The sequence below is a fragment of the Cydia splendana genome, chromosome Z, assembly GCF_910591565.1.
Source record: "Cydia splendana chromosome Z, ilCydSple1.2, whole genome shotgun sequence".
Classification (NCBI taxonomy): domain Eukaryota; kingdom Metazoa; phylum Arthropoda; class Insecta; order Lepidoptera; family Tortricidae; genus Cydia; species Cydia splendana.
In genome coordinates, this window is record NC_085987.1 from 17858209 (window position 1) to 17875790 (window position 17582).

The 17582-nt window shown below is 39.0% G+C and overlaps 2 protein-coding genes across 2 annotated transcripts in view; one reads left to right on the plus strand and one right to left on the minus strand.

Moving 5' to 3' along the window:
* The window catches only part of LOC134804792 (myotubularin-related protein 9), a 312849-nt gene extending 310800 nt beyond the window's left edge, over nucleotides 1–2049 (plus strand). The window contains exon 11 of the mRNA XM_063778032.1: nucleotides 2037–2049. The gene's annotated coding sequence lies outside the window, so the exon portion shown is untranslated. The remainder of the gene's footprint in view (nucleotides 1–2036) is intronic.
* LOC134804808 (pancreatic triacylglycerol lipase-like) lies at nucleotides 1368–10051 on the minus strand. The gene is made up of 11 exons (XM_063778060.1): nucleotides 9884–10051; nucleotides 8311–8423; nucleotides 5461–5619; nucleotides 4731–4868; nucleotides 4170–4273; nucleotides 3809–3936; nucleotides 3591–3731; nucleotides 3410–3505; nucleotides 2271–2382; nucleotides 1785–1924; nucleotides 1368–1609 (listed from the first exon to the last, which is right to left on the minus strand). The coding sequence occupies exons 1-11, from the start codon at nucleotides 9975–9977 to the stop codon at nucleotides 1395–1397; spliced, it is 1440 nt and encodes a 479-aa protein (XP_063634130.1). The 5' UTR covers nucleotides 9978–10051; the 3' UTR covers nucleotides 1368–1394.
* Nucleotides 10052–17582: the final 7531 nt, after the last annotated feature.

A 17582-nucleotide genomic window follows, 5' to 3' on the forward strand; every position in this document is an offset into this window, starting at 1 on the left:
GGGCCGTACCGCGACTGTGATCGCGCGCATTCGAGTACGCTACCCGCCCGCTCGCATTTGTCTGCTCTGACGGTACGCCTTATTTTTTTTGATCATGACTATGAACAGAGGCAATAGTATAAGTAAGGTACTAGATTGAAAAGCTTGATTATATCACTATTGTATACAATACTTTTTCTACGAATCAACAAAAATAATACTTTAAACTAGTAGAATCATACAAACAAACCAAACCAAAAGTATACACTGTATACAGCTAAGATACGGGAGCAGCCGCGATACCTTCATAATACTGGTACGCGCCCCGGCCGCCGCGTTGGTTGGTCAATGACACCTTCTCGTAACTCATGAGGCCCTGGTACTTGCTCCGCGCTAAATTCAATTTTTAGACAGTTGTTTTCCCGATTTTGGCCACCGTAGCCTATGGAGACTAACAAGCAACACTAAGTGGTTTTCGTAGTCTATGGATGTTGCTATATTAAGGGAGTCACATGCGCGTTTCTGATTTATTACCCAATTGTTTCTACTATACAACCTAAAATTAATAATTAATTTGAGCTATGGTTTTGTTTCGCCCTCTTGACCGCGGCGAGCTGTAATTGGTCATTTTCATTATAGTTGACTAAACTGTATCGAAATGAATATTATAGTTGAGTTGGGAGCCCGTACATTAAAAATACCCATTTGCAGTTTGGTATAAGAAATCTTAATTCAAAACTTACAGTCGTACAGTAGAAAAAAAATATAGTGTCTCAATAACGACTCCTCAAACCCGGACTTGTCAGTCTTCATAATACCTACTTGTCCATGCTTCCCTAAAACCTTTTTACTAAATTTATACGTTCTGTAAATAGAGTTGTAATATAGTTGTAAGGTTATTTAATTTGTATGTCTGTAATAGGCTGAAAATGGAGACACTGTCTATAGAATAAGATCATTTATGTATACCCATTTTTGTACAAATAAATAATTTCATTTCATTTCATTTCATTTCATTTCATTTCATTTCATTCATTTCATTTCATTACGTAAGGATGAGAATTTACTTTACTTTAACCGCTAACAATAAAGCGTTCCGAACATGCAGAAACCGGAGGATTTTTTTCTGTATCGAATTTATATTTTTTTTAATAACTGCCATTTCCTAATGTTACTATTTAAAAAGCGTTTTATTTATACTTCATTTATGAATTGAGAGAACATTTCATTATATTATAATAAATAGAAACGTAGTGCTACTCATAATATGCAAATAATATTTAACTAAAAATAAAAGTGACAACCCTAAGCGCCAACGCAAGAGTAGGCAAATAACTTGCCGAGCGGCCTTAGATTCACTACTGTTCTTAGTGTACTGTGACTTTGGGCAGATCTGCCGCGAAAGTTTGAAATGTCTAGTTCGAATTAATTTTCCACCAATTGAACCAGGATTTCTTGGTGGTAGGAGTGTCTATGATGTTGCGAGCGGTGGTAGGGTCGGGGTCCGCGTAGTCGGGCGCGCGCGAGGCGGGCGGGCGCCGCGTGCCCGCGCCGAACCCCGCTAGCTGGAACCCGTCGCGCAAGTCTTTCAACAGGTGCTGTGCCGGCTGTCGCCGCTCCGACTCGGACGCTGAAACACCATCAAAATTAATAAAGTACGTCTACGAAGTCGCCCGCTAAGTTTTAGTCAAGTGTACCTATGGCGCGCTAAAATTGCCAAGCCGGTGCAATCTTAGGTTAGAAGACCCGGGGTAGAAAAATGGCACTAAGTAATACACTTTTTTACTTATCTCGTTGATACTTACGACAATAGGGAAACCTCTCAGTTGTCAGCACAAAATAAGGGCCTTGCGCCCTGGGCAAGTCCTTCCCGCCGATGGCCTTTATGCCCATTTCCGAGCACGACCCGGTGAAGTCGCATGCTGCGCGGAGGCACGACTCCACCCTGTAACATTCGACTGTCTCAGCACTATATCATACAAAGATTTCTCAATAAGCCAGTTAACTAGGTATTTTAACGATAGTGCTCTGCCTCGCGGTGCTCAGCAAAAAAGTAGCTCTTTTAACTCTTGTTGTAACCTTCTCGTAACTATTCATATAACTCGATCCTAATATGCATTTAATCACACTGCGTGGTTGTAGGAATACGGGTTTTATTTGGGTTTCGCCTGTGTGACACAATTATAGATATGTACTTAAACACTAATTTCAACTAGGTAACACAACTGAGTTCCTTGGTGAGAAGGAAATATAATGATATTGATAGTTATTTTATTAACAATCCAAGTTACCCTTCGTAGGATAAGTTCCAGCGATGTGCCTTAAACGAGCAGTTGTTGTTGACCAGAGACTCAGTAAAGAGCAGGTACGCTCGTCCGTGGCTGCAAACCGCTTGCTGCAAATCTGGATAACATTCACGAACATTTTAATTGATATCCCGTATCTAATCTACTCTACCCGTCACATTAATTATGCCAGTACAATGCAATATGCCAGTGTCGACGTGAAGGTTAATAAGACTGAGAACCTGATGATATTAGATAATAATATTAAGCACCTCTACCTACCTAACACTAAACTCAGAGTGTAAATTCCACTATCGACTATTTTGTAAAAGTAGGGTAGGTATTAGACATTTTATAGCGGGTAGGTATTTGAGTCAAGCTGAAAATTTGTCTCATATCAGGGCGTTTATTTTTACTGGCGGGTAGCGGCGGTAATAGTACTAGCGGTTGACCAAAATCAGCTGCAAATGGTGTTAAAGGTATGAAAATCGGCACGACTAATCTTTAGGCCATTTGAATCAATTTGACCCGTAGCACCAAAAAAAACAAACGGAAAGGAGTTATGACGTCATCTTTTTTTTGTATGGAAAATAAAAAATAATTGTTCGGAAACCTATCGTGTGTGGTATTAAATGAAAGGGCATTTTGAGCCGGTTCTAAAAATATATCACATTATTATAATTTATTGGGTATTACTTGAGGTATATTTTACAAAAAATAATTCAACGGTTTCGTATCTGGAGGAGCCCAAACTTAGTATGTTTTGAAAATTATTTTTATTTTAATTGAATGCAAGTGACGGAAATATAATAATGTAATGTAATGAACCGGCTCAAAATTCCCTTTCATTTAATACCACACACGATAGGTATCTGAACATTTTTTTTTCCATACAAAAAAAGATGACGTCATAACTCCTTCCCGTTTGTTTTTTTTTTGGTGCTACGGGTCAAATTGATTCAAATGGCCTAAAGATTAATCGTGCCGATTTTCATACCTTTAACACCATTTGCAGCTGATTCCCGAATTTCAGGCTGTACCGCTATCGCTATAAGTAGTATACGCATATCATAACCATACTCCCATCAAAATGGTGAAAGTACCTACATAGGTATATTAAATTCTTTGTAGACAAAGCAACTTACGTGATGGTGTGTAACGGAAGAATTTTGAAAATAAAGATGTTCCGTTGTGACACCCGGGTTGTTTCATGCCTCCATTCGGGTAAAAATCCGCATGTCCTGAAAATGTTGTAAATTTTTATTCAGCGAATTGATCCTGATACCGGGCTTCTATATGTATAAAAGATGATAAATGCGCTCGTACCTGCAGGTTCCGGCAGTCCGAATCCGATCCTTTTCAAAAGTCTCCCATTTGTATGGATGACATCGACAAAATCTGCGTCAGATTTATCTAACCGCTCGGACTTGTCAGATGTACGGAAGCAAGGTTGGGCCGGGTCCAAACCTGTAGTTAAATAAAACATGAGCAGGAACTTAATAAGGCTAATACATATTTTCTGCATATCCACCTACGACACCTACCAGTTATCCTAGCGACGCCGTTAAAATGCTTCGAAACAAACGCGCAAATATGGGCGCCCAAACTGTGCCCCACTAAGTGGAAATCCTTCACCCGCGCTCCCGTTTCCTCTATTAGCTTCTTCAAAAACCTAAGACAAATATACGACTCTATTATGATATACCTACGATGAATTTCAAACAAATATGACACCTTATGCTTAAATACCATATCAACAATAGGCAATTTAAAATGCAAGGTTCTAAGCAAAACATGTCCATGACCTTCATGGCCCGATTGCTCTACATATATACACATAATATGTTTATATATACTTTCTCCGGTGATAATAATGCCGGAATAAACAATGTCAGATAAACCCACGCTACGACATCGGAGCCAACTCGGCGAGTGTTCGCCACCGCTCGCCAGTACTTCCAAGTATTGCCGCCTCCACTCCAGTCCACCGCAATAACGTTCACATCATCCTACACAACAAAAATGCACATTATGATATGGTATCTGTAGTAGGTATTGTTGTATTTACATCCAAAAGGTATTTTTTATCATGCTTTGACGCACCAATAACCCTCTTTTACTGAGATTGCAACTTACTATGTACATTCTGTCTTTCCTAATATGTTTATAACATTGTGTTATTAAAGTTTCCTATTTCATTCAAATAAATGTCTTTATAAATATAAAACACGATTGGAAATAATAGTGATAGGTAGGTACTCGTGATCTCCGAGTTTTCCGATCTCAAAGCTACCATTTCGATTTTTTATGTTTTTGTGTACACCCCCAGTTGACAAATAAAGTTCAGCTATGTTTTGTGTAAAATCTATGAAGGCATCGGATGGGACTGATGGAAGAATCGCGATATGCATAATATGTATTGTGTATGTCACAAAATGAACTGAATGATAATTAATAAATAGGTACCCGTTTTAAAAAGGCTTGAGCCATATCGTTAACCCAGGAAGCATTGCTATGGCTCATGAAGCCGTGAACGATCATGACGGTCTTGCGACTCGGCTTGAAGTCCACCCACTCCAGCCCGAACTGTTCTCCCAGCAACACCTGAACACCGCCAACCATCAAACATTGTCATACATAGTTATATCATTTTAAAAGTAATAAAACATATCTGAAGCTCATTACGGCGAGACGGGTTGAGGTCAATGTTTTGTGTGTCTGTAGGTTAAGCACGAGAGCGCCGCGACAGTATCTCGCGCGCGAGATAGACTACTACCCGTCCATTTCTAAATAAAGGATGACTCACGCTAGGCCGGGCCGTGTCCGGGCCGGAGCTTGCGGCGCTCACTTTTGACATATCATGCATGATAACACATGACATAACATGCGATCACGTGATGCTTTCCATAGAAAACGGTGCGCCGGAAGCTCCGGCCTGGACACGGCCCGGTCTAACGTGAGTCATCCTTAATGCAGTTAAAAAAAGTCGGGTGATCCATCTCGCGCACGAGTTACTGTCGCGGGGTTCTCATGTTAAGCCTGTTGATTCGAGTTTCTATCAAGCGAACTTTATAGAACCATCAAGCAATAACACTAGTTGTGGTAAACCGGTGATATCTAAATGTTTGCGCGAAAAGTAAATTTCGCTCAAACAACATCTTTTCGGCCTGGCCCTTGACCTTAAGTAGCTTGGTACCTGAGCTCGAAATGGCTGTTTGCGGGAGTAAAAGAAGAAATGCGTTTTGACAGCATCAGAAGAGTCTGGCCGCATGTTGAAAAGCCACGGCAACTGCTTCGTGAGAGAGCCGAGGCCGAAGCAGTCCACGGTATCGGGGACAGCGTGCGACGTAGCATCCTCCTATAAACGATCATACACAGGTATTATGATTAAAGTCATGCTTGTAGACTAAATATGGGTCGGTCGCACCAAAATTTTCGCTAAATTTTATTGTATGGGAAGTTTCATACTATTAGATACTAGCCAGTGTAGCCACGTACGTATATAATAATCATACATCGTTATCGCGGGAGCAAATATAAATTTATTAAAGAAGTGGTAAAACAGACTGCCCGTTTAGTAAAAACAGACCTTTCTGCCTACACATTATAAGCCTCCAAGAAGTTCATCATACATAGCACGAAGTTTTTGTTGCATAATGTTCATAAATCTTGCTTTACACTCTGTTAGTAAATAATGACCCGGAATCGACATATCAAATAAATATTCATGATTTATTTTGTACAACATTATTTAATTTTTGTTGATCTTAAGTGATTTTCGTAATATACAACATAAATTTTCTCTATGTTTTCTACTCTTAATCTGCGGCGTCGTGCAGTAAATATCCATTTTAATTGGCTAAATGATCTTTCGACTGCTACTGTTGTAATGGGTGCGTTTTTAAAACGACGGAAGTAATCAAATGTAGAACGATATATCGTTGAATCTAGTACTATCTCCTTCTCCGATATCAGTTCACACATTTTTTTCATAACTTCATATCCGGCATTTTTCTGCAAAACCACTTTGAACTTTTTTAAAATCTGTTTTCCATCTTTATTCAAAATTAATTTGGATATATGTTTGTATGTATTTTGTACTATGGTCAAACTTTCACTAAGAGATAGATTTTGGCACTGCAGTTTATTTATAGCATCTGGTATTACTTGCAGATACTTTGCTATGAAATTTACATCTTTTCGAACTTTTGCACTGAGTAAAGATTTTTTTGCTTTGACGATGCACTGTGCGTCTGAATTACGAAATGTGTCTATAACGCTTTTTATTTCATCAAAATACTTGTTGTAGTAAGTGGTAGCCTCGATCCATGTTCCCCAGCGAATAATTGTTGGGTTTGGAGGCAAAGGAATTCCATTAAACATTTCTCTTAATGCTTTTACTCTTTTCGGAGATTTGCGAAATACTTTCTTTACATTTGAAATTAATAGGTTAACTTCTGGAAAAAGAACACGAACTTGATCGGCAACTCTGTTAAGAGCATGGGCTAAACATGTAACATGGACAATGTTCGGAAAAAGTGTTTTCAAATTTCTGCCAGCTTTCAACATATACCCCACACCATCAGTCAATAACAACAACACTTGTCATGCTTATTGTGACCAGGGCCCCACAAATCATCCAGGGCATTTTTTACAGTATTAGTTATACTGATATTGTTCGTTTCATTTAAACATTTGCTTGACAGCACGTGTGGAGTTCCAACATCATCTTCAAGCATAGCACCTACTATAACGTTAGCGATTTGACGACCTATAGCATCTGTGGTTTCATCAACACTTACATATATATACGCGTCTTTTAATTCGTCTCTAATTATATCCATCTCTTTGTCGTATAATTCATTCACGCAAGTCTGCCTCAGCAAACATTCTGAAGGGACCTGAACAGTTTTTTCAAATTTTCCAGATACACAATCTTCAATGAAATTTTTAAATACAGGGTTCTCTATTTGAGACCACGGTATGTTACAGCTTACTAGAAATTTTGTCAGTTCCAACCTAAAATCTTTTTTGAGAGAAGTGTGTCTTTCAGAGTTAAAATGACGTTTCACGGAAGATTTAGTTTTACAAAAACTAATATTGCACTTCGAGCAAAATAGATTTGTATCGCGAGCCTCTAGCTCAGCATAATCCTGTATAAACAACCCCACAAATTCATCACATGTTATTTTCCTTCGAGGCATTTTAAAGGCAACTTCTATTTGATTATGTTGTTACAAATAAAGATCAGTCAAGATTGACAAATGTCTAAATTGACTGATAAGGTTGCGTACCTAATAGGTAATCTTTTTAAGTACCAATCAAGTCAAGTATGGAGGTAAGATAGCATTGATATTCAATAAAATAATTATACATTTTAAGGTCGTAGGTATAAACGTTTCTCTATACGAATGTCATTTCTGTTTTTGACTGTTTTTTATAATCTTTCAGTATTGTCAAATCGTATTTGCTCCCGCGATAACGATGTATGATAATAATAGACAATACATAGTACATTACGATTCAAGTGCGAAAAATAGGAAATTCGAAACGAGTGGCGACGATAAATTAAAACACGACCGAAGGGAGTATTTTGAATCGACACGAGTTGTGAATTACCTATTCGCACATGTATCGTACAACGTTTTACAGTACATATGACCCTAGTGCGGTAAAGTAGCACCATATGTATACTGTAATATAATATATGATATGGCTTAAGTACCTAATAAATAGTGCAGTTGTCAAGAGATATAATACCTAAGAATAATAATAAAAACCGGACAAGTGCGAGTCGGACTCGCCCACCGAGGGTTCCGTACTTTTTAGTATTTGATGTTGTTATAGCTGCAACAGAAATACATCATCTGTGAAAATTTCAACTGCCTGGTGCCAGACGGACGGACGGACGGACGGACAGCGGAGTCTTAGTAATAGGGTCCCGTTTTACCCTTTGGGTACGGAACCCTAAAAAAACATTGTGAAGCTTTAAGAGCTATTACAGATAGATACCTATCTATCTCTATTCAAGCCGGCAACGACTTACGTCGATGGAGCCATAGATTCGATCTGGTTCTGCGCCCGCAGGGGTGGTCGTTGCCGATGTGTTACGAAGATTCAGTAGTTCGCGGAGATCGTCAGGATTTATATGATTTTCCACTGAAAATAAAAGTAACGATATCCTTTGTCATAAATAATTGTACAAATTCTGTGCAAACTCAATCCTGGGCCACTTACGAGTCTCTTAAAGTTTTAACATTTGCAGGAATAGGAGCCACCACTATAATACTTACCTATTTACTTTTTTGATATTCAATTCCAAGGGTAGGTAATTAGGTATTATCAGATTATGTAAGATTTAGACTATCGAAGATTTGAGATCATGTAAACCGGATTATCAGTAGAATCGAATCCTGCTAAATGAGTCAATGATACTAAAGTTATAAAGTTAGTTTAACACGGACTTATGTTGGACATTAGGAAATCTTAGGATACATTTAATAAGTGTACTTACCTACGTTTATACGCGTTTACATTAAGTGGCGAATTCATGCAAGAATTAAGTATGAGAGAAAAGCTGTTTCTGTCGTCAAGACAACCATTATTATATAGATACATATTATATTCTTGACCTCGGCTAACGATGAAGTAGGCGCACCCTCCTCATGCGAGCTGGTAACGTTATACGTATTAAGGGTATCGATAGGTAGGTTGGTATCAGTCTGTGGTGGGTCATGCCGCATTGTAACATCGCAAGGTAACCTCAGCGTAAACCAAGAAATACCTATTTTTTCAAAAGTGAAATGATGAAGCTAAAATACATAAAATGACGTCTAATTTAAGTTATTTATCATTAAAACAACTGTGTTTACTGAAGATATCAAGAACAATAACTTCATCAACATAATGAGTGCAGGTAGGTGCCTTCCCAAAAGAGATCGAAACAATAGCGCTATTAATTAAAGTTTTTTACACTCAATGTTGAAAGCAACAAAGTATTGAAGTTAGTTACCTGTCTTAGCAAAAACGTAATTTTTGCAAAATTTTATACAAAAATTACGATAGAATAGATAGGTTAGATAGAGATCTAACCGTCCATATTTTACAGGCATTGTACCTATACTCATAAACTATAATATGCAACAAAGTAGGATACTTTTAATACTTAATTGTTTAAAACTAATGATTTTATTTTATCACTTTGTCGGAATGGTTGATACATTTAGAGCACTAACAATAACGGACCAAAGCCTCGGACAGACAGACAGACGGACGTGGCGAAACTACACTACTTCCTAGTGGACTACGGAACCCTAAGGGGACAAGTAAAGTAATTATGTTACGTACCTAATGCTAATAAATACCGTGTTCTAAATGCCAATTTTAGTACGACTGTGACGTTACCATATTGGCATACTTAATTCTAAAATATTAATAAATGATTTCCAAATATATGTATATAAGATCATATACAGTAAAGGGCCATAAAGTTTGCACATCGGAATTTCGGCTTCGTAGAGCGTTGTCTCTTTCATTCTCGTTGCCTCCAATATTCTCTTTCTAAATACCGATGTGCAAACTTTATGGCCCTTTACTGTACATATATTATTTGAACTTACATTCATCCGTAGTAACCCAAAATCTCTGAGCATTTCCATTGCTACACAATAACACTGCACATGTCAATACAATACACAAATACCCTCTTCGCATGTTTGAAAAATGCCTTTAATCAAAAAGTAAGTTATACAAACGCACGCAAACAATATTATAAATTTATAACAAAGCAACTTAGCATAAAATGAAATAACCCCACATATTTTGCAACTATTAAAGGATAAAATACATTTCCACAAAAAAGTGATTCACATAAGCATGAAGTTGGTTTGACGAGGCGTGCGGTGGCGGTCCGGTCTCGCAGAATGACAATATTTACAACGAACGCTAAATGCTAACGCTGACGCTAACTGCTATTCTACCCGTTTTTGTTTCCCATCGCTACTCCCCAAAAACTGGTGTACATGTCACCTAAAGATCCGTATCAAGTATTCGCGATCGGAGGTCACGTTAATACTGGCCAACCGAGACGAAACACTTGTAAGCTAAGCGGATAAAGGCAGCAGGATGCGCCCGCGCAGATAACCTTTATCACTCGTCTGTGCACACCATAGGAACAATCTGTTCTACCTTCAACGATTCCAGTAATGTTCAAATAAAAGGTACTTCAAGAGCAGTGATTCCCAAAGTGGGAATAACCTAGGGGTCTACGTAAATTATGGCCGTTCCGAACGATGCATTTTCGGCCTCACCTTATCCCGACGATTACCTACAGCACTGGCACGTTTTTCCACTCTAGGTATTTAGACATTAATAATCTTTAATAGAAAAAAACCGACTTCTCAAAATAGTTTGAAATGCCTTTATTGCTGCCTTATTGGCTGATATTTAACTGATCACCAGATACAGTAATTCATATGTCACTTTTTTGAATGTACCTATACTTACGCTAGATTTGTTGATAAAAATACAAAAAACACTAAGTATATGTATGCCTTTAAGATTTGAGGAGTTCCCTCGATTCCTCATGGATCCCATCATCAGAACTGGGTTTTGACAAAAACGGGACCAATCTGTATGCATATACATACAATCAAAAAAAGAAATTATAAAAAATCCATATTTTTAGCTGTGGGTCACAATTTATTTCAACTATAGGTAACAACTCTACCTCGTACAAAAAGTATACCTACTTATGTGTAATTCGTGTCAGTTGACCAAGGATTTCACCAAAATTAAAAAAAAATATGACAGAAAAAGAAAGTATAAATAAAATAAGTGGATATACAACATAAAGGTTTGGGAACCTTTGTACTAGAGACTGAAACAAGGCCACGGTCAATATACATAATTAGACAATTACTTAATGAGCTAAAAAATAAAAACACCATCTGCTAACTCTGAACAAAATGTGTTTATTTGGAGTAGTAGGGCAAGATGACAAGGCATCTTGTTATAATTTATACCTAATAGGTACCTATCTATAATGAAAGCTATAATCTAATATTATATGATATGCCTCAGCGGTCTTATTAAAGGTGGTATTCCACCTATCCAATTTCATTGTCCAATGTGTAAATTTGCGTACTTATCACATTTTGCTTTAATGAGAGAGACACGTGGAATACCACCCTAAAGCACTTTAAAACTTAAATGTACCGTATTGTGGGGTAAGGTATTCGGAATCGAGATTTGTAATTGAGTAGGTAAGTACCTATCTAATAAAATAAATAATAATAAACCTACTTACCATACAAATATTTTTTTTTTATATACATATGTATATAGTTAAGTACCTACTATGTATTTATTTCATGAACAAACTTAAACAAACAGAATTCTTAAAAATAAATCAGGTCTGTTTCCTAGGTAGATTAACCATGGTTAACCTGTATTTTAGGATTTTTAGGATACACAGTGCCCCTCCCCTTAACAGTAGGTATTACAAGTTGTAAATTCATGGAGAACAGGCGGCTTAGCACGGTTGCGTTTTTATCCCTTGTCACCATGTCTGTCACGTTCTAAAGCCCCCTCCAGAATATGCGCGTGAATCGCGGGCGAAGCCGCGAACGCAAGTGTGTAGTCGATTTTCGCAGACAGCGAAATCGACTCCACACTCGCGTTCGCGGCTTCGTCCGCGATTCACGCGCATAGTCTGGAGGGGGCTTAACAAGTATGTAAGTGCGAAAGGGACGCGCATAGTGATAGTCGATAAAAATGGAACCGTGCTGAGCCCGCAGAATAAAGTTAGTAAAGTAAAACAAAATTAAATTTAAAACAAAGATAAAAAAGGTAGAACAGATTAACAAATTTATTGCACACTCAATACAGAAAACAATACAAAGAATATATAAAAATTAAGCACCGCACCAAGGCAAGGTCGCGGTCCGTGCGGAGCCGTCTGTACCGTTATTAATTGGACTTGCCTGACCGCTGCCAGTTTGGAAGTTAAGCCCCCTCCAGACTATGCGCGTGAATCGCGGGCGAAGCCGCGAACGCGAGTGTGGAGTCGATTTCGCTGTCTGCGAAAATCGACTCCACACTCGCGTTCGCGGCTTCGCGCCGCGATTCGCGCAAGAGTGTGGAGGAGGCTTTATAAATAGCACACATACGCAAATAATTCAAAAGTCCTGAAATAAAACCCTTTTACCATAGTAAAGTAAAGATAAATCAATTAAATCGTATTTAGCGCCATCTAGCACAATGACGATTCTCTCAGCTTTTGGCGGGTTTTTATGGCGGTTACTTTACTTTCGTTTGGAACTGATGGAACCTCAACGTCCTCAACGATTACATTGATGGCGTACGGTGGCTGGTAGATTATTATTGTATAGGCAGATTGAGTTATGGTAGAGGAAAGGAATACAATCTCCATGTATCAAAATATATCCGTCAAAAATCCCTTAAATAGGGGGCGCCACAATACCTACAATATTTGATAAAAAAAAAATCAAATCATTGATAGCGCACTTCACTCCGTCAATAACGTAGGCTATTTTAGCGCTACTCTGGAGAGATTGGAACTATTATTTAAAGCTGACAGCTGGACACTTACAAACATTCTCCCATAAAAGAGTTTTCTCCTTACCTCTACCCTCTATAGATTGAGTTAAGGGCCAATGGGGTTGGCAACTGTCAAAGGTTTGCATAGATGGCGCCATAATAGCTTGCCCCTTTTTTTAGGGTTCCGTACCCAAAGGGTAAAAATTGGGAATACAGATTCATAATTCCGTAAGCATAGCGCACACATTCGATTAGAGTTAGACCAAGAAAAGTCTGCAGCGATTTTGATAGCCCACGCAGTGCAAGTGTTATTTAATACGACATAATTTCATTGACGTTTGACGTTTAAAATAACACTTGCACTGCGTGGGCTATCAAAATCGCTGCAGACTTTTCTTGGTCTAACTCTATTTGCGTGATTTTAACCTTTAGCGCAAACATACGGAATTTCCATTCAGTTTCCGTACGGAATAACAAGCCCGCTACACACTGCGATCTGCGAAATTGCATTAGAGACATAGAAGGTAGGATCGTATAGAAGTGGTAAACGCGTGCCTCCGTGAGGGACAAAACTTACGCAAATGCGACACTGTGATTAGTTGAATTCATTTGTTGCCCATCATAATCCATACTAAAAAAATGGTGGGGCACAAAAAAATGTGAGACTGTGACAAGGACAAACAATAATAGCGCTTTCGCTGCTACTCCTACTTAAAGATACATACAAACGGCAGTTTGGTAGAATGGATTTTAAAATATTTTTAGTTGCGTATATGGGAGTTATTTTATTAAAAAGGTTACAATAACTTATATTATAATTGTAATGAGATAACCTCGGAGTGGCCATTAACAGGCGTTCCCCTCTGTCGAAAATAGGCGGCCAATGGTCAACCACATGTCAACCACATGTATGGACTGACGTTTATCTGACATGACGTACCTATACATTTGATGTGCCCCTCCCCCGCAAAAAACGGCAGACTATTTTGTAGCGAAAATTATAGACATGGCGTCTCCGAAGGATAATAGGTCTGGCTAGCCAAATTTAGTTGATAGATATTTCCTTGTTGTATCACCAATTGTCAATGATTTAAAAAAAAGTTAAAAGTCTGTTGTCAATTTATGTCATTCATTCAAATCATATTCAAATTGTTTGCGGTTTATAAGGCGTTTATTGTAAATAATATTAAAAATGACTGCACCGAGTGAGGTCCGCAAACTATTATTGAAGCTCGTAGATAATTACGACAATGTACGAAGTCGACGTGAAGCGTTGTATAATGAAAAACTGCAATGTTTACAAGTCGTAAACAATTTAGTAGGTTGGTGCTCTATTAATATTTTGATACTTTAAGTACTAGTACTAACATTTGCCTATTAAGTACTTTGATTAAGTACGTGAATTTATTAATGCCTGAATCTCATAAAGAGGACAAGTGTAACGAATAAAGAAACGGATAAACTAAAAGTTCTGGAAAATATCTATAAAATCTAAACATTGGAACGTAAACATATGTGTTTGTTGTTGACTGTACTTTAAATAGTGGTAGAAATTATGTGAGCTGACTTTGAGTGCACGTAAACGTATATTTAACTTATTTCCTTTGGGACTTTACGTGTGCACAGAAAGTCATAAATATTGTCTAGTATCAAAACTATAATTCCTACTCAAGGCCCCAACGTTTTCGGTTCTCTTTGACGGCGCAGCAACTAGTATCATTTCTCTCTCTTCGCTCTTTTAAAAATGCCGTGTGTCAAAAAAGGACAACCATACTGTTGACAAGATGGACTTCAAATCAAAGTGTTGCCTTTTTTGGTAGAACCATAGGTTGTGTATGTGTGCGTCAAAACGTATATGTGTGCTCTTTTAGGGATGTAAAAAGTCGATTTTAATCATATTATATATCGATAAACGCTACACAGCGGAACGAAATAGCGATTAATTGAAGCTTCAATATCTTCGTTAAACATAAACATAATTGAAATGCTAATGGATAATTAATATATTATAATGTAATAAAATAATTCAGTTATTGCGGAACACATATTTTAGTAGGTATTTATGTATTTAAATTAACTGAACTGAACTTTCCCTTGGTTCCCTGCTGGGGCGTGACGATAAAATTGTGATCTGATAACCACAATAAAGAATAAAAGCGTTTTTGTTCATTTTAGGTATCGTTAAACCTTTGAAGTAAAATAAAAATTGCAAGAAATGTCGATAGTTTATCGATATGACTTTATCGACATGGCTACAGCAAGGTGGGCCACATTGTTAATCGTACACTAAACAAAAGTGGCAACAGTGACAGCTCACTGAGGCGTCATCTAATAGCCGGTTTAGACTCTCGGCTCGCGGCTCGTCTCGCGGCGCGTCTCGTGGCTCGCCTCGAGTGGCCTTGAGCGCATGAGCCCGTCGAGCTAATGATTACACTCTCGCCTCGTGGCTCGGCTCGAGGCTCGTCTCATGGCGCGTAAGCTCGTCGAGCTAATATATTTTAAACACTAACGGCACGGCATAAGGTTTATAATCGAATGACAAGTCGAACGCGAGTGTGAACGCAAGCGCGCGTCCCGCGCGAGCCCCTTTGACTCGTGCCCAAAAAACCGCTCCTCCACGCGAGCTAGATATGAGCGCCGCGCCGGCGCGCCGCCGCCGCCGACAAAATTTACGCGCCGCCGCCGCCGACGCTGCGCTATCGGCGTGGCATCGGCGTGACCTTGTTAGATACTACTACTTTCAGAATCATATAATATATATTTTATCTAGTTTAGATCTTTAACGGCGCCAGTCTGAATAGCTTATAGACATTCAAAAGGTATTTTAGGGCCATATAATTCTAAAATATCGATGGTAAATTCAAACTTTTCTGTTTGGTAACCGCGCTACTAGTGTTAGAGCAACGAAATGACTAATTTTGCCAGCTGGCTAGCTCATCCGTCATTCACCGCGAATTCAATTATTGCAAGCATGGTTTAAATGTCTTAAAAAGGTGTAAAAGGGGGTTAATTTCAGATATTAAGCGTTTTCACGCCCAAAGGTCCGGCCGTTGGCTTTGCACGGAAGGCATCGGAAACGGAATCAGGTCTCATTTTAAGCTTGGCCATTGTTCAAATTTCAAGCTTTGCTCTCTCGCAGACCAATCTTTGGCCTCGCATCGCTCGCATAGAAGTAAGCCGCTATCTGAACCTCCAAGTTTTCGGCCCTGTTTGGAGCGTAACTTTTGGCCTCGCCTTTAAAATGCTTGGTTCTTCTCCAATCTTAGAGCTCCACTGCAGCACGGCCTTTGGCCTCCCACGAATGCAGCTACAGGAAAGCCCCAGAGGTCTTTAACACTGTGGCCACGGTCTTTATCGGCCTTCGGTCTTGCTTACACTGGACCAATTCCAAGCTCTGCCCTCTTGCAGCTTGGCCTTCGTCCTCGCACAGAAGCGCGCCGTAATCGGCACTCCGCGCATTCGGCCGTCAGCCAAGCTCACACTTGGCGTTCGATTCTAAGCTGTATGCTTACCTGCAGCTCAGCCTCTGGCCTCGGATGGGAAGGCGTCCGAATCTGGTCTTCGGTGTTAGGTGGAGCTCGGCCTTGGGCCTCACTTTTTGACATAAACCGGTTTGTTGGGTCGATATTGGTTAATAACGGAGCTTGATTTTCCTCACTTCGGCTCTTTGGACAGTCGACCAGATGTTTCCTGATACAGTCAATCCGCTACTTTTTACTTAGGGGTCATCCATTTATTACATCACACGTTTAGGGGGTGGGAGGGGGTCAACAAAATGTGACATGTGTGACAAGGGGGAGGAGGAGTCACAAACTTTGTGACGTCACTTTAACTTCATCAGTAATCGAAAATTTATTTAAATTATTTAATACGCTAATATACATTTAAATAACAAGTTTTTGAAACGAGAATCTTTTTTATTCGTTTAATTTTATTTCTTAATCAGTTTGGGTTATAAAATTACTAATATTTCTTTTGTCAAAAATATTTTGATAAAATATTAAATAAATATTTGCCGATTTCGTTGAAGAAATGTTTTTTTATTTATTTAAATATGAAACAAACGGTCATACAAAAAATATTGTTACAGTTTCTTCTCTTAATCTAAACCTATAGTTTCCATTTTTATTAAACATATATTTATATAGAAGCACGAAAAAGTACCTATCTTGGCTAAATGTGACGTCACACTAGGGGGGAGGGGCTTGCCAAATGTGACAAGGAGGGGGGAGGGGTAAAAAAAACCTAGAAATTCGTGTGACGTAATTAATGGATGACCCCTTAGCACAATAGATAAGGGCCTCGCAAAGATCTTCCGGCCAGGGCCTCGCCAAGATTAAGACCGCCTCTGATGCCGCTCGATACCGTTTATACTATATAAAACTTTTTTCGTACCTTTATTCAATAAATTTTGCTTGCAATTCAAAAATGCACTTATTTTATAACTTTCTTACAGTAAAAACGTGTAAATTCGGTAAAATTTTGGTTTTTATTATTTTTTCATTAATCAAAGGTGTTTCAAGGCCACGCCGCCGATTCGCCGCCGCCGCCGACCGATTTTGACCGGCGCGCCGCCGCCGGCTAAATGCCTATCGGCGCTCATATCTAACGCGAGCCGAGCTGCGAGACGAGTCACGAGCCTACCGTTCACACTCGCGTCTCGTGGCGCGGCTCGCGGCTCGTCTCGTGGCTTGCGCGAGAGTCTAAAGCGGTTTTTTGGGCACGAGTCAAAGGGGCTCGCGCGGGACGCGCGCTTGC